Genomic DNA, 26,645 nt, shown 5'->3' on the forward strand with positions numbered 1-26,645 from the left:
GAATGGATTAAGGATTCTTCTTTTAATTAATTAATTTATTTTTATTTTTGGCTGCGTTGGGTCTTCGTTGCTGCACGTGGGCTTTCTCTAGTTGCGGCGAGCGGGGACTACTCTTCATTCAGTGTGCAGGCTTCTCATTGCGGTGGCTTCTTGTTGCGGAGCACAGGCTCTAGGCATGTGGGCCCAGTAGTTGTGGCTCGCAGGCTCAGTAGTTGTGGTGCACAGGCTTAGTTGCTCTGTGGCATGTGGGATATTCCCGGACCAGAGCTCGAACCTGTGTCCCCTGCATTGGCAGGCATATTCTTAACCACTGCGCCACCAGGGAGGGAAGTCCCTGGATTAAGGATTAAATAAAAAAGATTGCTGACACATTTAAGCCAAGTTAAAGTTAGAAATATATATTTGTAGTGGGGCCCAGGAGCATGCATTTTCCACTCCAGCAGCCTAAGAGCAAGAGGGCAAAAAAGATGATTGGGTTGATCCAGAATTGGAATTTACAAGAAAGAAAGGTAAAATGGAGAGTAATTTTACATTGCTAGTGATAGTGTGGGAGGTATGATGGTATGATGCACTTTGAGCGTCAGAGCTGGGGCTGTGAGAAATAAAACCTTCTTTGGGGCTGGTGTACTTGGAAAATAAGGAGACAATCAGAAATGTGGTTGAAGACTAGGTTTTGTAAGAAAAACAGAATGAGAAAGCTGAGAGTTCAGTATAAATATAGTTTCAAGGTAAAACAAAAAACAGTGTAGGGACTTCCCTGATGGCGCAGTGGTTAAGAATCCGCCCACCAATGCAGGGGACACGTGTTCGAGCCCTGGTCTGGGAATATCCCACATGCCGCGGAGCAACTAAGTCTGTGTGCCACAACTACTGAGCATGCACTCTAGAGCCTGCGAGCCACAACTACTGAAGCCCGCGTGCCTAGAGCCCATGCTCCGCAACACGAGAAACCACCACAATGAGAAGACTGTGCACCACAATGGACTAGCCCCCACTCGCTGCAACTATAGAAAGCCCATGTACAGCAACAAAGACCCAACGCAGCCAAAATAAATGAATGAACAAATGAATAAATAAGTAAATAAATAAACTTAAAAAAAAAACACCAGAGTGTAACTGTCTCCGTGCTGTTGAAGGGGAATAGACGCATAGATTATTGAAGTAGTGGGAGGTTAAGGGGCTATAAAGGATATTGATATGTCATCAGTATGGATGTCATAGTTGCCCACTATGAAGCGGGAAATGGAACAGAGAAGATATTGGGTCCTATATGTGGGGCTGCTCAGAACTAAGGGACCCAGAATTGAGTTGGACGTTCCTTGGCACTTGTTCAAAAGCAGTACTAGGTGGTACAGATATTTGTGTGTGAATTAATGTCGAGATCCTCAAATACTTGATGCCCTGGATGTATGATGTATTATTCTCTCAAACAGATGTCTATTTGGGATGGTCTGAAACACAGATCTTTTGTGATTTGGAATATGATAGGCCTGTTTAGCTCTGTTTAAAAGTGTACGTGCTGAGAAGCTAGACTAGGGAATCTCCAACCCAGTATCCCCAATGACATTTTGTACTTACGTTATTTGTAAAAAGTAAATTACACATTTACATATTTACATGTACTCATTCCCTGGCTTATTTAGAGTAGAAAGCTGACTTGCTTTAATGATTTTTTCTCTATGTGAAAGTGTTTATAAATATAATCTTTGTGTCGTACATTTCATCTTTTCTGCAAAATGAATGTTGTGTTGGAATTTGAAATCTATGATAAGGGCTTTTATGAGAATTTTGTCTCCTTCTGGTAAATGAAGCCCAAGTATTACATTGTATAGTGTGGGTGATGGTGAATGTTTTGGGCCAACAATGAGTATTATACTGTTTTCCAAGTCGTCATATGGAGATGACTTCAGTGTAGTCTCACTGGTGTTATTTCTACTGAGCACTCGGAGTGGTTGTTTCAGAGAAAGGCTTACTTGTGATAATTTTTAAATCTTACATTATTGAAAATTTCAGAAAGGCAGTGTGATATAAGGAAAAAAGTGGAAGTCCTAACTGTCATCGACCCTGTTATGATTGGCTATATGATTGTAGGCAAATTTTTTATCTGAGCGTTAGGTTTTTTAAATTTAATTTTTGAATAGGTAATACATTCAAATGGTTAAATAAATAGTTGAATATTTATATATTTTATATAAACAGTGAAAGTCTCACTCCTATGCCTATTCCTCATCCACGCAGTTTCATGTCCCTTGCCCAACCACTTTTACTGGTTTCTTTACACTCTTTTAGACTTTCTTTAGGCAAACGCTTACAATTATGAATGTATTTTTCCTACTTTTCATGCAAAAGTTAGTCCATAGTCCCCACTGTTCTGCACCTTCAACTCATTACCCCCCCAATTTTTTTTCACTTAATGTATCTTGGAGATCTTTCCAGATCAGTACATAGAGAGTTTCTGCTTTTTTTCAAAAAATCTGCACAGTATTTCATTGAATGGATGTATCATAATTTAACTAGTTCCTTATTGTTGTACATGTATGTTGCTTCTACTCTTTTGATATTATAAGCAATTCTGTAATGGAGACCCTTGAACATGTGTCATTTTACATGTGTAAAAGGATATTTGTGGGATCACTTTATAGAAAGTGGGATTTCTAAGTCAAAGGATATATGCATTTATAACTGTGAAATATGTTGCCAAATTGCTTCCCTTTGGGGTTGCTCCAAAATGTGCATTGCCTGTTCACTCACCAACATTAGCTGTATCATAGCTAATACTTACATGGTACTTACTGTGTACCAGATACTGTTCTAAGTGCTTTATATACATTACTTCATTTTATCTTAATAACATCCTTTGAGGTAGGTACTGTTATTATCTCCGTTTTTCAGATTAATAATTTGAGGAATAGAGACTTTAAGTGATTTGCCCAAATCATACAGTTACTGTGGCAGAAATTCAAACCAAGTATTCTGGCTTCAGGATTGGTGTTACTAAGATTATGTTTTACTGTTATCAAACTTGAATTTTTGCCAATCTGATAGAGAAAAATGATACCCCAGAGTAGTTTTAAGTTTTAAAATATTACGTTAAGGTTAAGGATCTTTTTATATTGTTTGATCACTCATGTTTCCTTTTCTGTAAACTACGTGTTTAAATTCTTTACCTGTTTTTCTTTTGAGTCATAGGCCTCTTTCCTATTTCTAAGTTTCTCTCTCTTTTTATATATGATATAAATATGTATATATATTTATTTATGTATTGATATATATGTATTTATGTGTATATATCATATATACATGTAATAAGATAAACTTTTTTGTCTGGGGTATGTATTGCAAATATTTTCCCATTTTGACATTTGTCTTCTGACTTCTTTTATTCCCATGCAGAACTTTTAGATTTTTATGTAGACAGACTTATCAATCTTGTCTTCTATGGCTTTTGGATTTTGAGTCATAGTTAGAAAGACCTTCTTCATCTCAATCATTAGTGTTTTAATCTATCCAGTGGGAACAAGAAAATAGAATTATTGTTAAGGTCAAAGTGCTTTGTGAACTGTAAACTGTAAATCATTATACAGATGAAATATGGTGTTACTTATTAATTTGTCTTCTGAACAAATTGTATAGAGGTTGTCATCTCTTCTCCTGCATTAAATGGAATAGGATGACAAATTTTTGTTTTCTGCAGTGTGGGAAACTAGGGTGGTATTGATCTTGTGGTCAGTGTTTTTCTTGGACAATTTGCATGGGGTCTTTTTCAAAAGTAGGCACAGTGGAAATCCTGAAGTATTTTTGCATACTTTAGTCTTTGTTGTTCTTTGTATTAGGTATAATTGGAATCTGACTAAAAGTTCTCAAAAATTGTTTTGCTTTCACATTAGCTATGGTTGACAAATTTGCACATTATTTACTTTGCATATTGATTGTATTCTTACTGATTGGTAGGAATTTGTAATTTGGGAGGACCCCTCACTTTTTTGTGTGTGTGTGTGTGTGTGTGTGTAAGATTATAAAATTAATGCATGTTCATTAAGGAGGAATTGGGGAATAGAGATGATTTTCAATTATTCAAATCTCCCCAAGATTCAAAGAGTTAATAGCCAATGTTAACATTTTGGACTCTCAGGATTCTTTTTGTGTATGTGTTTGCATTGTCCTTACCAACTCCCTAGGGTCTGGCATAGTGCCTGGCCCTTAGTAGGTGCTAAATAAATATTTGTTGACTGAGTGAATGAAAGAATGAATATGTTTTTACATAGGAAGTACGGAATCTCAATGTCTTACTTATTTTCATTTTTTTATCCACTGTAGATTTTGATTCATATAGTAGTATTAAAATTTGTATGCCATAATTCATTTGGAGGTGAGTAAGTTCAAGTCTAACCCTCACGGAGCTCAGAGTCCAGTGAAAGAGACAGATAAGCAACAATTAAAATACTGTGTGATAACTATAATAACAGAGCTTTGTGGAAGGCATTATCAAAACACAGAAAAAAGAGATTGAGGGGTCAGAGAACACTTCCCATATGAGATGATCACTGGAGAGCCATGTAGAAGAGGTCAAGAAGAACATGCCAGGGAGAAGGAATATTCCTTCTAGGTATTGAAGTGTGACTCTACAAGTAGTTCTCTATGTTTGGAGCAGATTGTGTCTGTGGGTAGAGGAATAGAGATAGATGAGGCTGGAGATGTGGGCAGGGGCCAGATAAGAAAGAGCCTTTGTATCACACATGAAAAGTTCTCAAAAGTTTACTTATTTTGGAGAATAGATTGGGAGAGGTGTGAGAGTGAAGATAGGAAGACCAAGAAGATGTTAACTGAGCACAACAGCTGGAATGAGATGAACATCACTTAAGCCAAGTTAGGAGGGGAAAGCTACACTTGAAAGGAGGGTTAGGTCTGGGGGCTAATGATTAGGCCAGTTTTAGTAGAGCAAAGTCTTTGAATGCCAAGCTAAGGAATTTTATATGCAACAAATGTCATTGAATTTTTTTTTTAATTTAAAAATTTTTAGTTTTGGCTGCGTTGGGCCTTCGTTGCTGCATGTGAGCTTTCTCTAGTTGTGGCAAGCGGGGCCGACTCTTCGTTGCGGTGCGCGGGCTTCTCATTGTGGTGGCTTCTCTTGTTGCGGAGCACGGGCTCCAGGCGCATGGGCTTCAGTAGTTGTGGCACACAGGCTCAGTAGTTGTGGTGCACGGGCTTAGTTGCTCCGCAGCATGTGGGATATCCCCAGATCAGGGGTCGAACCCGTGTCTCCTGCATTGGCAGGTGGATTCTTAATCACTGCGCCACCAGGGAAGCCGCCATTGAATTTTTTTTTAACTGTCATGTGTGTTATGTGAACTGTTACAGGTTGCAGTTTGCTTCCTTCCCACTAGTCTGAAATGATGTTGAAATCTTTCATGCTTATGAAATAGTAGAGATATTATCAAAGACAATTGTATTTAAACAGAAGTGAAATTTCAGACTGGAATATGACCCTTTATTTGAAAAGTATATATGTGTATATATATTAAAGAACTATGAAAATAGGCATTGTTTGAAAATACCTTTTATAATAGTTATGTACTCTTTCCTTTGGATTCTTAAGACCAGATAACCCTCTGGCATGGTAAGGCTCTGGTCTTGTTGAAGCTTTACAAGTATAAGGAAATCACATTAAAAGTCCTCCTAAAGCTCCATAGTTACATTAGAGAATACATTTTTAACTGGAATTAGAATTTTTTTCCTGAATTTAAATCAGAAAGAAAATATTTTAAGGAAGCAAACCTGTTTCAGAAAAAAGAAATACCAGGGAGTATGCTGTAGTTAATATGAATTTGGTCGAATTACTACAGGTCAGCTTTTATGTTTGTATTTCTGTATATTAATAATTAAATGCTTTAAGAGATTCATTTTCATTATACATTGTGAAATTATGTTCAGTTTGCTATATTTATTGTCAATATAACATTATAGAAAGTTTAGAATAAGAGTAAAGAATAAGTCATACATTTTCTACCCAAAATAACATTATCACTTTGGTATAATTCCTTTATTTTTTCCAGTGCATACTTTTATATAATTATAATCATTGATTATTCAATTTTTATATTTTTGCCCCTCCCTCTTCGCACTTAACATATAAATTTCATCTCATGTAGTCTAAGCTATTGTAGTGGGAGGGATGAAAGGGTGATTTTTAGTTGTTCTAAGCTTTTTTTTTTTTTTGCGGTACGCGGGCCTCTCACTGCTGTGGCCTCTCCCGTTGAGGAGCACAGGCTCCGGAGGCGCAGGCCCAGCGGCCATGGCTCACGGGCCCAGCCGCTCCGTGGCATGTGGGATCTTCCTGGACCGGGGCACGAACCCGTGTCCCCTGCATCGGCAGGCAGACTCTCAACCACTGTGCCACCAGGGAAGCCCTGTTCTAAGCTTTTAATCTTCATTTTTTAAACAAAAGTAATGCAAGATCATTGTAAAAAAACTGAACAGAAACGTATTCCATAAAAAAATGAGTCTTGGGACTTCCCTGGTGGCACAGTGGTTAAGAATCCACCTGCCAATGCAGGGGACATGGGTTTGAGCCCTGGTCCGGAAAGATCCCACATGCTGGGGAGCAACTAAGCCCATGCGCCACAACTACTGAGCCTGTGCTCTAGAGCCTGCGAACCACAACTACTGAGTCCACATGCCACAACTACTGAAGCCCGCGTGCCTAGAGCCTGTGCTCCACAACAAGAGAAGCCACTGCAATGAGAAGCCCACGCACAGCAAGGAAGAGTAGACCCTGCTTGCCGCAACTAGAGAAAACCCGCATGCAGCAATGAAGACCCAACACAGCCAAAAATAAATTAAAAAAAAAAGTCTTTCTTATTATCACCTCTTCCACCAAGATAAAGTTTAATATATGCATTCCTTTACATTTTTTTGATATATACTAATGTTTACTATTACATTAAAAAATAAAAATACGATTGCACTATACATTCTATTTTGCCAACAGTGACACTGTCAAGTGACAATACCAATATCTTGGTATTGTCACTTGACAGTGAAACTTTGACATCTCTCCATGTTAGTATATATAGAATTTACCTCATTCTTTTTTTTTTTTTTTTTTTGCGGTACGCGGGCCCCTCACTGTTGTGGCCTCTCCCGCTGCGGAGCACAGGCTCCGGACATGCAGGCTCAGCGGCCATGGCTCACGGGCCCAGCCGCTCCGCGGCATGTGGGATCTTCCCGGACCGGGGCACGAACCCGTGTCCCCTGCATCGGCAGGCGGACTCTCAACCACTGCGCCACCAGGGAAGCCCAGTAACTCACTTTTAATGGCTATAAAATATTCCCTTTAGTGGAAATAATACACTTGAGAGAGAAATAAGGTTGAAAATATTTTTTGGTGAATATTTTTTGACAATACTTCATGTTATTAATTTTGTTTTGCCTTTTATCAGATTCCTCCTTTGACCTTTGTAATGTAAACTATAGAAGAGCCTGCCCTAACCCCAGGAATCTAACTTCCTTTTTCTCTTGATTGCTTTCTTTACCAGCCTCTGAAATAGACTTCTAACCACTTTATCAGAAGAGGTGAGTTGCCTATTTGACCTAAGTGGTCTTCTTAAATCAAATAGGAAAATTTATCAAAATAAAGATTAACCTGGAAATTTATTTATTTATCTATTTATTTTATTTATTTATTTTTGGCTGCATTGGGTCTTCGTTGCTGTGCGTGGGCTTTCTCTAGTTGTGGCGAGTGGGGGATACTGTTCGTTGAGGTGTGTGGGCTTCTCATTGCGGTGGCTTCTCTTGCTGTGGAGCACGGGCTCTAGGCATGCGGGCTTCAGTACTTGAGGCCCGCGGGCTCTAGAGTGCAGGCTCAGTAGTTGTGGCCCACGTGCTTAGTTGTTCCGTGGCATGTGGGATCTTCCCGGACCAGGGATTGAACCCGTGTCCCCTGCCTTGGCAGGTGGATTCTTAACCACTGGACCACTAGGGAAGTCCTATCCTGGAAATTCATAATCGTCTTAGTACTTTAGCATCTCAGCTTATTTGAATGGGCCTAATATCAATTGGTTGATCTTGTGTCAAGTTTCATGTTCCAGCATAAAAAGTTTTAGATACATTTAGTGTACTTAGAAGATCAGAAACTATGTTTTTTATATCCAGATTATGGGAAATAATAATCCTACTCAATTCTGTCCTAGTTAGACCATATATGTAATATTGTGTACTTTTTTTGCTATTGTGTTTTAGAGGAGCTTTGACAGTTTGGAGGGCAATTAAGGCTAAACTTTGAAGAAGATAACCAGGGAGCTCTTGATGCCATGTTTCATGGGAAACTTGAAAGACTTGTGTATATGTGCCCTGGAGAAAACTTGGTAACTGAAAATGTATAATAAAGAAGAAAACCAGACTTAATTTGTTGTATACTTGCAGCATCCAGAGCTAGGATTAAGGTTGGGCTGGGGAAGAGAGAGGAAAGGGAACTCATTTTTATTGAATGCTTACTGTGTGTTATGCACCCTGCCTTTTGCTTCATTTATGCATTTTTATCCTTTAATTCCTTAGTGTGTTGTCATTAATTCTCATTATAACTCAGTGAGATATAGTTAATATTTACCTCTATTTTATAAATGAGGGGGAGAAGTTAAGTAACATGCCCAAGATGATTCAGCTACTTAGCTGGAATCAGAATTTTTTAAACTTGTCTTGTTTAATTTATTTTGGTCACATACGTATGTTTTAAATAATATGTAACAGTGTTATTTTAGAAAATTTTTTTTCTGCTCTCATTTCATGAAATTTTATGTCTTTACATGCTTTTTCAATCTCAGTATCTTTGCCATCACTAGATCTTTTCTGAATTATCTAGCACAGTTTGCCATGGTATATCATCTGCTCTTCCCTCTAAGCTCTTTTATTTTTTTATTCTAGCAAAATTTTTTTTAGTAGATCTTGAGATTTTTAACTTAATTGTGATGCTATTTATTTATTTATGGCTACGTTGGGTCTTCATTGCTGTGCGTGGGCTTACTCTAGTTGTCGCAAGTGGGGGCTACTCTTCGTTGCAGTGAATGGGCTTGTCATTGCTGTGGCTTCTCTTGTTGTGGAGCATGGGCTCTAGGCGTGCGGGCTTCAGTAGATGTGGAACGAGGGCTTCAGTAGTTGTGGCACTTGAGCTCCAGGAGTTGTGGCTTGAGGTCTCTAGAGCGCAGGCTCAGTATTTGTGGTGCACGGGCTTAGTTGCTCTGCGGCATGTGGGATCTTCCTGGAGCAGGGGTCGAACCCGTGTCCCCTGCACTGGTAGGCGGATTCTTTACCACTGCGCCACCAGGGAAGCCCTGGATTCTTTTTTTTTTTTTTAACATCTTTATTGGAGTTATAATTGCTTTACTATAGTGTGTTAGTTTCTGCTTTATAACAAAGTGAATCAGCTATACATATAAATATATCCCCATATCTCTTCCCTCTTGCGTCTCCCTCCCTTCCACCCTCCCTATCCCACCCCTGTATGTGGTCACAAAGCCCCAAGCTGATCTCCCTATGCTATGTGGCTGCTTCCCACTAGCTATCGGTTTAACATTTGGTAGTGTATATATGTCCATGCCACTCTCTCACTTTGTCCCAGCTTACCCTTCCCCCTCCCCGTGTCCTCAAGTCCATTCTCTAATAGGTCCGCATCTTTATTCCTGTCCTGCCCCTAGGTTTTTCATGACCATTGTTTTTTTTTTTTTAGATTCCTTATATATATGTTAGCATATGGTATTTGATTTTCTCTTTCTGACTTACTTCACTCTGTATGACAGATTCTAGGTCCATCCACCTCACTACAAATAACTCAATTTTGTTGCTTTTTATGGCTGAGTAATATTCCATTGTATATATGTGCCACATCTTCTTTATCCATTCATCTGTCGATGGACACTTAGGTTGCTTCCATGTCCTGGCTATTGTAAATAGAGCTTCAATGAACATTGTGGTACATGACTCTTTTTGAATTATGGTTTTCTCAGGGTATATGCCCAGTAGTGGGATTGCTGGGTCGTATGGTAGTTCTATTTTTAGTTTTTTAAGGAACCTCCATACTGTTGTCCATAGTGTCTGTATCAATTTATATTCCCACCAACAGTGTAAAAGGGTTCCCTTTTCTCCACACCCTCTCCAGCATTTATTGTTTGTAGATTTTTTGATGATGGCCATTCTGACTGTTGTGAGATGATAGTTCATTGTAGTTTTGATTTGCATTTCTCTAATGATTAATGATGTTGAGCATTCTTTCATGTGTTTGTTGGTAATCTGTATATCTTCTTTGGAGAAATGTCTATTTAGGTCTTCTGCCCATTTTTGGATTGGGTTGTTTGTTCTTTTGATATTGAGCTTCATGAGCTACTTGTAAATTTTGGAGATTAATCCTTTGTCAGTTGCTTCATTTGCAAACATTTTCTCCCATTCTGAGGGTTGTCTTGGTTGTCTTTTCATCTTGTTTATGGTTTCCTTTGCTGTGCAAAAGCTTTTAAGTTTCATTAGGTCCCATTTGTTTATTTTTGTTTTTAGTTCCATTCCTCTAGAAAGTGGGTCAAAAAGGATTTTGCTGTGATTTATGTCATAGAGTGTTCTGCCTTTGTTTTCCTCTAAGAGTTTTATAGTGCCTGGCCTTACATTTAGGTCTTTAATCCATTTTGAGTTTATTTTTGTGTATGGTGTTAGAGAGTGTTGTAATTTCATTCTTTTACATGTAGCTGTCCAGTTTTCCCAGCACCACTTATTGAAGAGGCTGTCTTTTCTCCATTGTGTATTCTTGCCTCCTTTATCAAAAATAAGGTGACCATATGTGCGTGGGTTTATCTCTGGGCTTTCTGTCCTGTTCCGTTGATCTATATTTCTGTTTTTGTGTCAGTACCATACTGTCTTGATTACTGTAGCTTTGTAGTAGAGTCTGAAGTCGGGGAGCCTGATTCCTCCAGCTCCGTTTTTCTTTCTCAAGATTGCTTTGGCTATTCGGAGTCTTTTGTGTTTCCATACAAATTGTGAAATTTTTTGTTCTAGTTCTGTGAAAAATGCCAGTGGTAGTTTGATAGGGATTGCATTGAATCTGTAGATTGCTTTGGGTAGTAGAGTCATTTTCACAATGTTGATTCTTCCAATCCAAGAACATGGTATATCTCTCCATCTATTTGTATCATCTTTAATTTCTTTCATCAGTGTCTTATAGTTTTCTGCATACAGGTCTTTTGTCTTCTTAGGTAGGTTTATTCCTAGGTATTTTATTCTTTTTGTTGCAATGGTAAATGGGAGTGTTTCCTTAATTTCTCTTTCAGATTTTTCATCATTATCGTATAGGAATGTAAGAGATTTCTGTGCATTAATTTTGTATCCTGCTACTTTACCAAATTCATTGATTAGCTCTAGTAGTTTTCTGGTAGTATCTTTAGGATTCTCTATGTATAGTATCATGCCATCTGCAAGCAGTGACAACTTTACTTCTTCTTTTCCGATTTGGATTCCTTTTATTTCTTTTTCTTCTCTGATTGCTGTGGCTAAAACTTCCAAAACAATGTTGAATAATAGTGGTGAGAGTGGGCAACCTTGTCTTGTTCCTGATCTTAGTGGAAATGGTTTCAGTTTTTCAGGATTCTTTTTTTTAATTGACAAATAGTTTATCATCTTTTGTTTCTGAAACCTTTTTTGTTATTATTATGAGAAAAATGTAACAAACACCCATTTACCCATATAAGAATTGTATTTAACAATTAACATTTTGTAAGATTTACTACATCTTTTTTTTCTGATATATTTTAACACAAGTACAGACATGATATTTCACTTCTATTTCTGTGTGCATCTCCAAAAGTAAGTCTTATACAATCTTAATATCATTATCCCACTTAAATTAATAGAACTTTCTTTTATCAGCTAATAGTATTTCTTATTAAAATTTCCCCAGCTCTCTTCTATAACTAGTTTGTTCAAATCAAGATCCAATAAAGTCTCATTATTGTATTTAGTTGTTAAACTTCTTAATTCTCCTTCAGAGTCAGAATTTGAGTATAGTACTGTGCTTTCTCTATGCTTTCCTTTCCTTGTAAAGAAAAAGCTTTGTAACGATCAGAACTTTTCAATAATAGAATAGGCATGGAGGAATTAGTGAGCTCTTTGTTAGTGGTTTGTTTCAGTAGGCTGAGTTAACTCTGGCCTCTGTAGTGTCCAATCCAGTGGACACTTTTCTTCATATTTTTTGACTGATTTGTGACATCTGATATGTTTGTCGTTACCACCTTTTTTTTAAAAAAAAATTTATTTATTTATTATTGGCTGCATTTGGTCTTAGTTGGTGTGTGCAGGCTTTTCTCTAGTTGTGGTGAGTGGGGGGCTACTCTTTGTTGTGGTGCATGGGCTTCCAATTGCGGTGGCTTCTCTTGTTGCGGAGCGCGGGCTCTAGGCACACGGGCTTCAGTAGCCATGGCTTGCCGGCTCTAGATTGCAGGCTCAGTAGTTGTGGCTCATGGGCTTCGTTGCTCCGCGGCATGTGGGATCTTCCTGGACCAGGGCTTGAACCCGTGTCCCCTGCATTGGCAGGTGGTTCCTTAACCACTGTGCCACCAGGGAAGCCCTATCGTTCCCACCTTTGACCTGTGTGACTTACTTCCTCTTGGTTTTATTCTTACCTCTGTTGTTTCTTTTTGTCCTGTATATGTTGATGTTCCCTTGGCCTCTTTTTAAAAATAAATAAATAATAAAAATAAATAAATAATTTGGCTGCATCGCGTCTTCTTTGCTGCACGCAGGCTTTCTCTAGTTGCGGCATGTGGGCCCTAGGGAGCACAGGCTTCAGTAGTTGAGGCACATGGGCTCAGTAGTTGAGGTGTGTGGGCTCTAGGGCTCACGGGCTTCAGTACTTGTGGCACGTGAGCTCAGTAGTTGTGGCTCATGGACTCTAGAGCACAGGCTCAGTAGTTGTGGCGCATGAGCTTAGTTACTCTGCCGTGTGTGGGATCTTCCTGGACCAGGGTTCGAACCTGTGTCCCCTGCATTGGCAGGTGGATTCTTAACCACTGCACCACCAGGGAAGTCTGCATGTATCTTTCTGAATTAGAGTTTTGTCTGCATATATGCCAAGGAGTGGGATTGCTGGATCATATGGCAACTCTATTTTTAGTTTTTAAAGGAACCTCCATACGGTTTTCCATAGTGGCTGCACCAATTTGCCTTCCCATCAACAGTGTAGGAGGGTTCCCTTTTATCCACACCCTCTTCATCACTTATTATTTGTAGACTTTTTAATCATGGCCATTCTGACCAGTGTTTTGTATTTCTCTAATAGTTAACGGTGTTGAGCACCTTTTCATTTGCCCATTGGCCATCTGTATGTCTTCTTTGGAGAAATGTGTATTTAAGTCTTCTGCCCATTTTTTGATTGGGCTTTTTTTTTTTGTTATTGAGTTGTATGAACTGTTTGTATATTTTGGAAATTAAGCCCTCATTGGTCACATCGTGTGCAGATATTTTCTCCCAATCTGTAGGTTGTCTTTTCATTTTGTTTATGGTTTCCTTTTGCTGTGCAAAAGCTTGTAAGTTTGATTAAGTCCCATTTGTTTATTTTTGCTTTTATTTCTATTGCCTTGGGAGACTGACCTAAGAAAGTAGTGGTATAATTTATGTCAGAGAATGTTTTGCCTATGTTCTCTTCTAGGAGTTTTATGGTGTCATGGCTTATATTTAAGTCTTTAAACCATTTTGAGTTTATTTTTGTGCATGATGTGAGAGACTGTTCTAACTTCACTGATTTCTATGCAGCTGTCCAACTTTTCCTAACATCACTTACTGAAGAGACTGTCTTCATTGTATATTCTTGCCTCCTTTGTTGAAGATTAATTGACTGTAGGTGTGTGGGTTTATTTCTGGGCTTTCTATTCTGTTCCATTAAGCATATGTCTGTTTTTGTGCCAATACCACACTGTTTTGATTACTGTAGCTTTGTACTATTGTCTGAAGTCTGGGAGGGTTTTGCCTCTTGATTTGTTTTTTCCCTCAGGATTGCTTTGGGAATTCTGGGTCTTTTATGGTTCCATATAAATTTTAGGATTATTTGTTCTAGTTATGTGAAAAATGTCATGAGTAATTGATAGGGATCACATTAAATCTGTAGATTGCTTTTGGTTTTTCCTCACCTTTTAAAAATTTTTTATTTATTCTTTTTACTTTTCAGTTTTTTTGGCTGCACCACGAGGCTTGTGGATCTTAGTTCCCCAACCAGGGATTGATCCTGGGGCACGGCAGTGAAAGCCCCGAGTCCTAACCACTGCACCGCCAGGAAATTCCCATTTGGTTCACCTTTTTAAAGTCACTTCTTTGGGACTTCCCTGATGGTCCAGCAGTTAAGACTCTGTGCTCCCAATGCAGGGGGCCTGGGTTTGATCCCTGGTCAGGGAACTAGATCCTGCATGCTGCAACTAAGCTACAACTAAAAAAAAAAGATCCTGCATGCCACAACTAAGACCCAGCACAGCCAAATAAATATTAAAAAAAGAAAACAAACCTTGTAATGCCCTATACCTAGTGGGAACCCAATTAACATTTGATTTTTTAACAGAGGGGATTCTTGAATTGGCCAAAAGATTGGACTAGTTAACCTCTAAATGCTTTTTCAGCTTTCAACCTAAGTTTCAGTTTTATGTCATGACCTAGGGCCTGGTGGATTGTAGTTACAACAGCATATAATATGCGTATCCAAAAGAGATAATAACAGTTTTAAGAACTGGCTTTTGATCTGTCTGGCACTAATATATGCCATTGTGTATACTCATGGCTAATTAAATAGGGGATGCCACTTTTTATGTTAGATTGCTTTTGGTTTGAATGGAAACTGCAACTCATTATTTCACAGCAGGATGGCAAGTTCAGCAGTGTTGCTTTTATTTTTAATTAGGCAGTCATCCTGAAATGTGTCTGTATTTGCTTTGTTGGTCCATAGAAAGGACAGCAGCTGAGCAGACTGTGATGTAGATTTGCCATGTGGTTGGTCATGATATACAGCTAATGTACTTATCGGTATTCCTGTTCAGGAAAATGGCCAGTTTTCTGGGCTACATCTTACCCGTAATGAATCCTTGTTTTATTTTGAATTAGAGAGGGGATTTTTATGATGATAGAAAGAAAACAAAGTATGATTAGGATATTAGGATATTATGTTTGCATTCTTTTTCTACTCTTTATACCCAGGGTATAAAAGTCCACTGATTCTCAGAAATCCTTTTTTACTCACTTGTGGGACTTCATTACCAACTCTGTACACACATGATTCCATATTTGGGTGGATGTTGAAGATTATGGGTGCTGACTGACACTTTGCCACATCCTGTTACCTGTTGGTTGATAGCTCTTCAGTGCGTTACAGGATTTTATTTACATCTATGTTGTTGTGAAGTTTCATCTACTTCATTCCTGTGGAATGAAAGTGTAAGAAACAACTAATGCTGTACATTAGAATGGAAAAGAAGGGCTGATTGGGGGTTGGCATATCTTTCCTGTCGGCTTGGCATCCATTCTTTAAATAGTCTATTTAAACCAATGCTAATTTATTTATTTATTTATTTAGTTTTTGGCTGCGTTGGGTCTTTGTTGCTGTGCGCGGGCGTTCTCTAGTTGCGGCGAGTGGGGGCTACTCTTCGTTGCAGTGTGTGGGCTTCTCATTGCGGTGGCTTCTCTTGTTGTGGAGCACGGGCTCTAGGCGTGCGGGCTTCAGTAGTTGTAGCACGCGGGCTCCGTAGTTGTGGCTCGCGGGCTCTAGAGCGCAGGCTCAGTAGTTGTGGCGCACAGGCTTAGTTGCTCCGCGGCATGTGGGATCTTCCTGGACCAGGGCTTGAACCGGTGTCCCCTGCATTGGCGGATGGATTCTTAACCACTGCGCCACCAGGGAAGCCCAATGCTAATTTTTTGATCTATAGAAAGTGATGAAGAGACTAAAGGCTTTTGCTTCAGCGGCTGGTGGAGCTGTCATCTGTGCTCTTTAGTCTCTGTTGTTAAATTAGGGTGGAGAATAGTAGTAGCTTAGTACCTAGCTAGTAAGCTGTAATTTTCCACAGAAATTTAGCTGTTTTTCTGGAGGAGACATGTCATAGTGGGAAGTATTTGGATTTGGAACTCTTGATTTGAATCCAGAGTCTGTCACTAGTTGTTTGAATTTGTTTGAATTTAATCTCTCAGTGTTTTAATTTCTTTCTCTTTAAATTGGAGATGATAACACCTACCTTAAAGAGTTGTCATAAAGGTTATCAAAAACGCAAAAACATTTGGTAGAATGCATGGCCTATGGTAAATGGTGGCTACAGTTGTTATTATTTCCATAAGCATTTCAGATGGGCGTATGGTCTACTTGGGAGTCCTAAAAGTTTCTTGATTCTCTGGAAAATGATTTGTGGAATTCCTACTTTGAAAAGATAAAATATATAATATTGGTTATAGGATATTTAGTTCACTGACATTTTGTTTTTCTTTTTGAGAGAGAAACTTTTTTTTTTTTTTTTGCGGTACACAGGCCTCTCACTGCTGTGGCTGCGCAGGCTCAGAGGCCATGGCTCACGGGCCCAGCCGCTCCGTGGCATGTGGGATCTTCCCGGACCGGGGCACTAACCCGTGTCCCCTGCATCGGCAGGCGGACGCTCAACCACTGCGCCACCAGGGAAGCCCCACTGACTTTTTTATTGATAGCTTTTCAAATTACTTTCTCCAGTCAAAGCTTTTAATTGTACTTTCTTTGGGAAAAATAAATCAATCCCAGTGTAAGTGAAAATTAGCCTTTGAAAAGACAAACCTTCCTATGCAGAAAAGAAAGGAAAAAAATTTTGAACTTTCCAGTTTATAAATATTGAAATTGAGAACAAAATTACTAAAAAATTATTTGTGTCCTTGTAAGCAACATAATTTTGGCATTTTTGAAAGACTGCTGAAGGCTGTTTCCTGGTTTAAGAACAAAACTGATTAAGCTTTTCTGACACAGTGCTTCTTAACGGGGGCACTATTGGCATTTAGGGCAAGACAGTTCTTTGTTGTGCAGGACTGTTCTGTGCATTGTAGGACATTTAGCTTCCCTGGCCACTGCCCACTAAAATGCCAATAGTACCCACCCTACACCCCCACCATTGTGACAGTAGCTCCTCGCTGACAAGAACCTCCTTCCCCCTAAATCTTCACATGACCCTAATTAAGAACCACTGGGACTCTCGCTGGGATATTTTTAGGGAAGCAGCTCACAGTATCATCAGTTTTCATTTAGGAATTCCAAGTTTTTACAAGCTTAAAATTCTTGATCAACAATGTGTAGTCTCTTGAATCAAATAGCCTCTTTACAGCAAGAGTAATTGTAGTTGTTTTTTTGTTCCACCCAAAATGTATACTTTAAAGGGCACTATTTGTATCAAAAGGTAATATTCCTTAAGTGAGACCAAGAGAGGTAACCCAGAGTCTGAAAACAGCATAAAATCCCACAAGTTTCAAAGAATGTATTGTCTGATTTTAAAATTAGTTATTTTCAGATTTTAAAAAATAGGGTATGGTTTTAGAGTCTGTTCATACACACCTTTGCTGCCTTTTATGGCTAATTAAAATTTATCTGATTAAATTGAAAGCTATTTGTAACTTGGTTGGTTTCATTTAAAATGTGGTCATTCAGTATGCTGGCCAAGGAAGCAGAAGGCATGGTTTGGAAGTTTTCCCATGCTCAGCACTTTTCCAAAATGGATTAATAAAGTTCTTACTCCCATAAGGGGACTGTACTTTTTATCCCTCAGCTGTCTAGTAATTAGTATTGCTTTAGCATATAATAGGGGCTCTACAACTAAATATCAGTGTTTGTCATGAGTGCTTTTATATTTTAAGTTTGTGGACTTGAATAAGTAAGGCTATCCAAAAATTCTCCTAATGCTTTTGAGTTTTTAGGCTAAGATATAAATATTCCTTGGACCAAAAACTATAGTCGAACTATTGCAGAATAAAAGGTTGAGAATCTTGAGACTTGGCTTGCACAGTGGGATGCTATTTATTTGCCAAATTGTTTTCAGTTTTTTTGGGCTGAGCATACTACATAGCTGTTGTATTGGCAATAGACTTAAAAAAAAAAGAAAACAACTGTTAAAATTCTCTTTTTATTAGGAAAATTAAATATAGAAAAGAGTACAATATAATACCACCCAGAATTAACAAATATTAGTGAAAAAAATAACAAAATTAGCAAACATACCGTTTTGTGTTTGTTATAGGTTTGTTTTTTAATAAAAGGAAACAAAACATTATTGTTATAGTTGAAATCTCCTTTATTTCCCTTCCTTATCTCATTTTTCTTCTTTCCCACCAAGGCAACTACTACAATGAATTTAGTGGCTGGCTTTCTAGTTCATGCTTTTATCTTTTTTTTTTTTCTGGTTGCGCCTTGCGGCATGTGGGATCTGAGTTCCCTGATGAGGGGTCCAACCCGAGCCCCCTGCATTGGAAGCACGGAGTCTTTTTTTAAAAATATTTTATTTTATTTATTTATTTTTGGATGCATTGGGTCTTCGTTACTGCCCGTGGGCTTTCTCTAGTTGCGGTGAGTGGGGGCTACTCTTGGTTGTGGTGCGCGGGCTTCTCATTGCGGTGGCTTCTCTTGTTGCGGAGCATGGGCTCTAGGCACGCGGGCTTCGGTAGTTGTGGCACGCAGGCTCTAGAGCGCAGGCTCAGTAGTTGTGGCGCACAGGCTTAGTTGCTCTGCGGCATGTGGAATCTTCCCAGACCAGGGCTTGAACCCGTGTCCCCTGCATTGGCAGGTGGATTCTTAACTACTGTGCCACCAGGGAAGCCCAAGAAACACGGAGTCTTAACCACTACACTGCCAGGGAAGTCCCCCTAGTTCATGCTTTTAGACATTTACTATAAATATATATCTTTATATAATAATCATAATAAGCAACAGAACTTGAATGCTTACTATTTTCCAGGCACTGTTCATTTAATCAATACCCTATGGTGATTGTAAGGATTAAATGAGTTAATACATATAAAATATTATAATGTAGGTACTAATTTATTTCCATTTTATAGATGGGGAACTGGAGATGTAGAGAGGTTTTGAAATAACTTGACCAGGTTCACATAGCTGCAAGTTACAGAGCAAGGATTTGAATACAGATTTGTTCTGAAGGCTATACCTTTAATCAGTATGCTGTCCTGCCTCTCTATAATATATGTTATTTTATATGTTTAAAAAATACATTTTTTTATTAAAATGGTATCATCCTATAGGATGGTCCTACAGTTTTTTTGGTAACTTCTTAAAAATTGCTTTGAATTCAGTTTGAAAAAAAATTTATTTATTTAGGGCTGCATCGGGTCTTAGTTGTGGCACTCAGGATCTTTCATTGTGGCTCACAGGCTTCTGTCTAGTTGTGGCGCACGGGCTTAGTAGCTGTGGCTCGCAGCCTCAGTAGTTGTGGCGCACCAGCTTAGTTGCCCTGCGGCATGTGGGATCTTCCTGGACCAGGGCTCGAACCCGTGTCCCCTGCATTGGCAGGTGGATTCTTAACTGCTGTGCCACCAGGGAAGCCCTACATCATCTTTTTTAAAAAATTTTTATTGGAGTATAATTGATTTACAGTGTTGTGTTAGTTTCTGCTGTACAATAAAGTGAATCAGTTATACATATACATATATCATTCTTTTTTTAGATTCTTTTCCCATATAGGTCATTACAGAGTATTGAGTAGAGCTCCCTGTGCTATACAGTAGGTCCTTATTAGTTATCTATTTTATGTATAGTAGTGTGCCTATGTTAATCCAAATCTCCCAATTTATCTCTCTCCCTCTTTATCCCCTGGTAACCATAAGGTTGTTTTCTGCATCTGTGACTCTATTTCTGTTTTGTAGATAAGTTCATTTGTACTTTTTTTTAGATTCCACATTATATCACATTGTCTTTATCCATTCATCTGTTGATGGACACTTAGGCTGCTTCCATGTCTTGGTTGTTGTAAATAGTGCTGCAGTGAACATTGGGGTGTATATATCCTTTTTTTTTCTTTTTCAAATTTTATTGAAATGTAGTTGATTTACAATGTCATGTTAGTTTCAGCACAGTGATTCAGTTATACATATACATATATATATATATGTATATGTATACTTTTTCAGATTCTTTTCCCTCATAGGTTATTAAAAAATACTGAGTATAGTTCCTTGTGCTATACAGTAGGTCCTTGTTTGTTATCTAGTTTATATGTAGCAGTGTGTATCTGTTAATGCCAAGCTCCTAATTTATCCCTCCCCCCTTCCCCTTTGGTAACCATAAGTTTGTTTTCTATGTCTGTGCGTCTATTTCTGTTTTGTAAATAAGTTCATTTGTATCTCTCTCTTTTTTTAGATTCCACATATAAGTGATGTCATATGCTATTTGTCTTTGTCTGGCTTACTTCACTTAGTATGGTAATCTCTGGGTCCATCCATGTTGCTGCAAATGGCATTATTTCATTCTTTTTTTATAGCTGAGTAATATTCCATTGTATACATGTAGCACATCTTCTTTATCCATTCCTCTGTCAGTGGACATTTAGGTTGCTTCCATGTCCTGGCTATTGTAAATAGTGCTGCAATGAACGTTGGGATGCATGTATCTTTTTGAATTATAGTTTTCTCTGGATATATGCCCAGGAGTGGGATTGCAGGATCATGTGGTAGTTCTGTTTTTATTTTTTTAAGGAACCTCCCTACTGTTTTCCATAGTGGTTCTACCAATTTACATTCCCCCCAACAGTGTAGGAGGGTTTCCTTTTCTCCTGAACTTCTCTAGCATTTATTGTTTGTAGACTTTTTTTTTTTTTTTTTTTTTTTGAGGTACGCGGGCCTCTCACTGTTGTGGCCTCTCCCGTTGCGGAGCACAGGCTCTGGACGCGCAGGCTCAGTGGCCATGGCTCACGGGCCCAGCCGCTCCGCAGCATGTGGGATCTTCCCGGACCGGGGCACGAACCCGTGTCCCCTGCATCGGCAGGCAGACTCTCAACCACTGCGCCACCAGGGAAGCCCTGTAGACTTTTTAATGATGGCCATTCTGACTGGCGTGGGGTGATACCTCACTGTAGTTTTGATTTGCATTTCTCTAATAATTAGCGATATTGAGCATCTTTTCATGCGCCTGTTGGCCATCTGTATGTCTTCTTTGGAGAAATGTCTGTTTAGGTCTTCTGCCCACTTTTTGATTTGGTTGTTTGTTTCTTTTGATATTGAGTTGCATGAGCTGTTTGTATATTTTGGAGATTAATCCCTTGGTTTGGTTGCTTTATTTTACAAATACTTTTGTACACTAAGTTTGTTACTTTATTTTACATTTTCTCCCATTCTGTATTTTTCTAAAGTTTCTTTTTCTTTTCCATCTCTGTCCAAATTGTAATTGGCCTGGACTTCCTCTGCACTCAAATCCTGATCCTCTTTTATATGCGGATGACTAGCTTAACTCCTTACAACTCTCATAGTGGAAAAACACTGAACTAAGTAATAATGAAATGGAAAAAGCTTGAGCTTTGGTGCTGGGTGGACCTTTGTTACAGTTCTGGTTCTACCAGGTCTGTTTCCTTAGACAAGTTACTTAACCTCCTGAGCCTACATTTGTTTTTCTGTAAAATCGGGATCATACCTGCCTTGGTGGTATATTTTGAGGATTAAATGAGAAAGTGCCTGTGAAATTCTTGGTGTTTTTTTTAAAAAGCTATTAATATTCCCCTTCCCTGCTGTAGGGGATCTTCAACTCTTAGTGTACATAAGAATCACTGGGAAACTTGGTAAAATTTCTAGGCCTCACTCCAAGAGATTCTGATTTAGTGGGTCAAGGTTGAGACCCAAGAATCTGAGTTTTAAATGAAATCCTTGGATAATTTTGAAGCAGATGATCAACAGACATACTTTTAGAAGTGCATTATCCTTGGTTCTAAGTCTAGCTTTGCTAGTAAATACCTTATAGCTATGGGCACATTATTTATGCTTTCTGGTCCTTGTGTTTCCTAAAATATAAAATGAACTTCATGGTCTCTACTGGCTGTAAAATTTTAAAAATGTTGGTCTTATGATGCTAAATTTTTGATCTGGTGAGTTGTTGCCACTTTTTGGCAGAGGTTCAATAGAGATACTTAAATGTTTCATTCTTTTTTTCTTCTTTTTTTTGGCCGCGTCAGGTCTTAATTGTGGCACGTGGGATCTTTTTTTTCTTGTGGCATGTGGGCTGTTCGTTGCGGCGTGCAGGCTTCTCTCTAGTTGTGGCATGCAGGTTCTCTCTCTAGTTGTGGCACGTGGGCTCCAGAATGCATGGGCTCTGTACTTGGCAGCATGCGGGCTCTCTTGTTGAAGCCTCAGTAGTTGTGGCACGTGGGCTTAGTTGCCCCATGTCACGTGGGACCTTAGTTCTCCGACCAGGAATTGAATCCACTTCCCCTGCACTGGAAGGCAAATTCTTTACCACTGGACCACGAGGAAAGTCTCAAATGTTTCATTCTTTAGGAACTTGGATTATTCTTCCTTCTGTGAAGAATGGTGACACTAGCTAGGCAAAAATAATTTGTTTTAAAGATACAGTTATATCTCATGGAACCTTAAGCCAGGATACAGTTAGGCCTCAGGAATCAGGGATTAGAGCATATTAGGAAAATCAAGAAGTTCTTGTCTGTGCCTTTTTTTCCTCTGCAAATTTGCCTCAATCCCTTGGCTTATTCTGCCTTCAAGCCTGCATGGTAGAAAATCGCCATGGCCAACAGCTCCTGAGTTTACATGGTTTCCATTTTAGAAAGCAGCCAGACTGAGGCTGGAATATCTTAATTCCAATTCCAAATTGCCCAGAAAGGAAATGTGATTGGTCCATATTGGGTAGAACGCTACCAACTTTGGCTACAGCAGGGTCATATTGTAAGGATATCCCTGCAAGCCCTGCTGCTAATTCTCCATGATTGGAGGTGGTAGAGGTATTCTGGGTTAGGTATTCATCACATTTATGGAAGTGTTTCACTAATTGTAGAATCACAATGTTGTATTTTGCATAGGACTCTTATAATTGATTCTTTTTAAAAAATCTTTTTCAATACTAATTTTATTTTTATTAAAAAATTTTTTTATTTTAAAAATATTTTATTTATTTGGTTGCACTGGGTCTTAGTTGTGGCAGGAGGGCTCCATAGTTGGGGCTCACGGACTCCTTAGTTGCTGCTCGCTGGCTCCTTAGTTGCGGCTTGCTGGCTTCTTAGTTGTGGCATGCATGTGGGATCTAGTTCCTTGACCAGGGATTGAACCTGGGGTCCCTGCATTGGGAGCATGGAGTCTTAACCACTGTGCCACCAGGGAAGTCCCCAAATTTTTATTTTATATTGGAGTATAGTTGATTAACAGTGTTGTGTTAGTTTCAGGTGTACAGCAGAGTGATTCATTTATACATATACATGTAACTATTCTTTTTCAAATTCTTTTCCCATTTAGGTGATTACAGATTATTGAGCAGAGTTCCCTGTGCTACACAGTAGGTCCTTATTAGTTATCTGTTTTATATATAGAAGTGTGCATGTGTCAATCCCAGTCTCCCAATTTATCCTCCCCCCATATTCCTGGTAACTATAAGTTTGTTTTCTACATCTGTGACTCTATGTCTGTTTTGTAAGTACGTTCATTTGTACCATTATTTTTTAGATTCCACATGTAAGCGATATCATATGATATTTGTCTTTCTCTGTCTGACTTACTTCACTCAGTATGACAATCTCTAGATCCATCCATGTTGCTGCAAATGGCATTATTTTGTTCTTTTTTATGGCTGAGTAATATTCCATTGTACATATGTACCACATCTTCTTTATCGATTCTTCTGTCGGTGGACATTAAGGTTGCTTCCATGTCCTGGCTATTGTAAATAGTGCTGCAATGAACGTTGGGGCGCAGGTATTGTTTCAAATTATGGTTTTCTCTGGATATATGCCCAGGAGCGGGATTGCTGGATCATATGGTAGCTCTATTTTTAGTATTTTAAGGAATCTCCATACTGTTCTCCATAGTGGGTGTACCAATTTACATTCCCACCAACAGTGTAGGAGGGTTCCCTATTCTCCACACCCTCTCCAGCATTTATTGTTTGTAGATTTTTTGATGATGGCCATTCTGACTGGTGTGAAGTGATACCTCATTGTAGTTTTGATTTGCATTTCTCTAATAATTAGCCATGTTGAGCATCTTTTCCTGTGCCTATTGGCCATCTGTGTGTCTTCTTTGGAGAAATGTCTATTTAGGTCTTCTGCCCATTTTTTGATTGGGTTGTTTGGTTTTTTGATATTGAACTGCATGATATGTTTGTAAATTTTGGAGATCAGTTGCATCATTTGCAAATATTTTCTCCCATTTTGTGGGTTGTCTTTTTGTTTTGTTTATGGTGTCCTTTGCTGTGCAAAAGCTTTTGAATTTAATTAGGTCCCAGTTGTTTATTTTTGTTTTTATTTCCATTACTCTAGGAGACAGATCGAAAAAGATATTGCAATTTATGTGAAAGAGTGTTCTGCCTGTATTTTCCTTTACCAGTTTTTAAAAAAATATTTATTTATTTGTTTGTTTGTTTAGGCTGTGTTAGGTCTTAGTTGGGGCATGTGGGAACTTTAGTTGCAGCATGCAGACTTCTTAGTTGCAGCATGCACACGGCATCTAGTTCCCTGACCAGGGATTGAACCTGGGCCCCCTGCATTGGGAGTGTGGAGTCTTACCTGCTGGAGCACCAGGGAATTCTCCTCTGAGAGTTTTATAGATGCTGGGAAAACTGGACAACTACATGTAAAAAAAAAAAATTAAATTAAAACATCTTTTTAACACCGTACACAAAAATAAACTTAAAATGGATTAAAGGGACTTCCCTGGTGGTCCAGTGGTAAAGAATCCACCTTACAATGCAGGGGGCACAGGTTCCATCCCTGGTCAGGGAACTAGAATCCCACATGCTGCGGGACAACTAAGCCCCGCGTGCCACAACTACTGAGCTCGTGCCTCAACTAAAGAAGAGAAAACCCACATGCCACAACTAGAGAGAAGCCTGCGCGCTGCAATGAAAGATCCCGCATGCCTCAACGAAGATCCCACGTGCCACAACTAAGACCTGACACAACCAAAAATAAATAAATAATAAATAAATCTTTTTAAAAAATGGATTAAAGGCCTAAATATAATTGATTCTTGTGGAAAAAGTAGATGTTGGGAGAGACAGGCTAAAAGAAAAAGTGGGTTTTTGTTTTTATTCTTAGGTGCCAGATGGGATGGAGCCTTCTGTAGTCACTTCTGCTGGACTGGGTTGTTTAATCAAGAGTGGAATTTTAAATTGCTTTTGGATATAGTTTTCTTTTAAAATTATACAATTTTATAGTATAAAATATTTGTCATCCTTGTTTTATATATTTGGACTTAATGATTTTTCAAATGAAGAGAAAATTATATGAGGCTGTGAAGGGCATTGGCAGGAGCACAGGCTTTTGAATCAGACAATCTGGCATGTTAACTTTATCTGTACCATTTGGTGACTGTATGATTGCTTGACCTCTCTGTGAAATGAACATAATCTTATATCATGGGTTATTTGAGAATCAAATGACATGACATATGCATAACTCTTACAGTATGTTTCTTAGATAATAGGTACTCAACGAATAATAGATGTATCACCGCTTTTTGAAGGTAAAAGCATAAAGTGTTTTTTAGATCTGAAAATCAGGAGCTAGAATATGAAAGAGGAAATATTTTTACATTGATAGTGTTCTGTATGCCTGTATTTATTATTCGTTAATGGTTTTAATGAAATATCATTTTAATCTCTTATTTAGTGACAAGCCAGAAGAGAAGTAAAACTCAACAGAAATTTACTATGTGTGGAATTCATTCCTAAAAGAAGAAAAAAAGTGATTATTGAGACTATGGATCGGAGCAAACGGAATTCAATTGCAGGATTTCCTCCACGTGTGGAGCGTCTTGAAGATTTTGAAGGAGGTGGTGGAGGGGACGGGAACATGACCCAGGTGGGAAGAGTTTGGCCCTCTTCATATCGAGCTCTTATAAGTGCCTTTTCCAGACTGACGCGTTTAGATGACTTCACCTGTGAAAAAATAGGGTCTGGCTTCTTCTCTGAAGTGTTCAAGGTGAGTGATGCATCAGATTTTCTTATATTGTCTTGTTGATGGTCAGTTTCACTGCAGAGTTGACAGTTGTGTTTAATTAAGACATAGGCTTTGCCTTGTCAGGGTGCTATGGATCTTGAGCAGTGTTACAAACTGTCCTCTTGAGCTATCTATTAACTTGCAAGATATTTTATTTATTTTAATTATAAAAATACTACATGCTGATCAAAAATTAAAATAATATAGGAGCCTCTTCCACTCCCCCAGAATTCTTCATCAGCCCAAATGGAAACTTTGTACCCATTAAAAAAAACTCCTTCCACTACCCTTAGCCCTGTTAATGTCTGTTCTACCTTCTGTCTCTATGAATATGTCTATTCTAGGTATCTCATATTAATGGAATTATACAGTATTTGTCCTTTTATGCCTGGATTATTTCACTTAGCATAATGTCCTCAAGATTCATCCATGTTGAAGCATATATCAGTATTTCGTTTCTTTGGAATTCTCTGGCGATCCAGTGAT

General features: G+C 38.6%; 1 protein-coding gene across 4 annotated transcripts in view; it reads left to right on the plus strand.

Annotated features, from left to right (window-relative positions):
* Nucleotides 1-26,645, plus strand: part of TESK2 (testis associated actin remodelling kinase 2) — a 129,142-nt gene that overhangs the window by 2,883 nt on the left and 99,614 nt on the right. For 3 of the 4 annotated variants that reach the window (XM_027108721.1, XM_027108723.1, XM_027108724.1), the window contains exon 2: nt 25,830-26,141. In XM_027108721.1, coding sequence (XP_026964522.1) covers nt 25,920-26,141 — 222 coding nt within the window. In that variant the 5' untranslated portion in view covers nt 25,830-25,919. Of the gene's footprint in view, nt 1-7,535; nt 7,573-25,829; nt 26,142-26,645 lie in introns of those variants that run through there. The other variant, XM_027108722.1, reaches the window with a different exon arrangement.

This window comes from Aethalodelphis obliquidens, unplaced genomic scaffold, assembly GCF_003676395.1.
Source record: "Aethalodelphis obliquidens isolate GAN/ISIS:26980383/991018 unplaced genomic scaffold, ASM367639v1 scaffold9, whole genome shotgun sequence".
Lineage (NCBI taxonomy): Eukaryota > Metazoa > Chordata > Mammalia > Artiodactyla > Delphinidae > Aethalodelphis > Aethalodelphis obliquidens.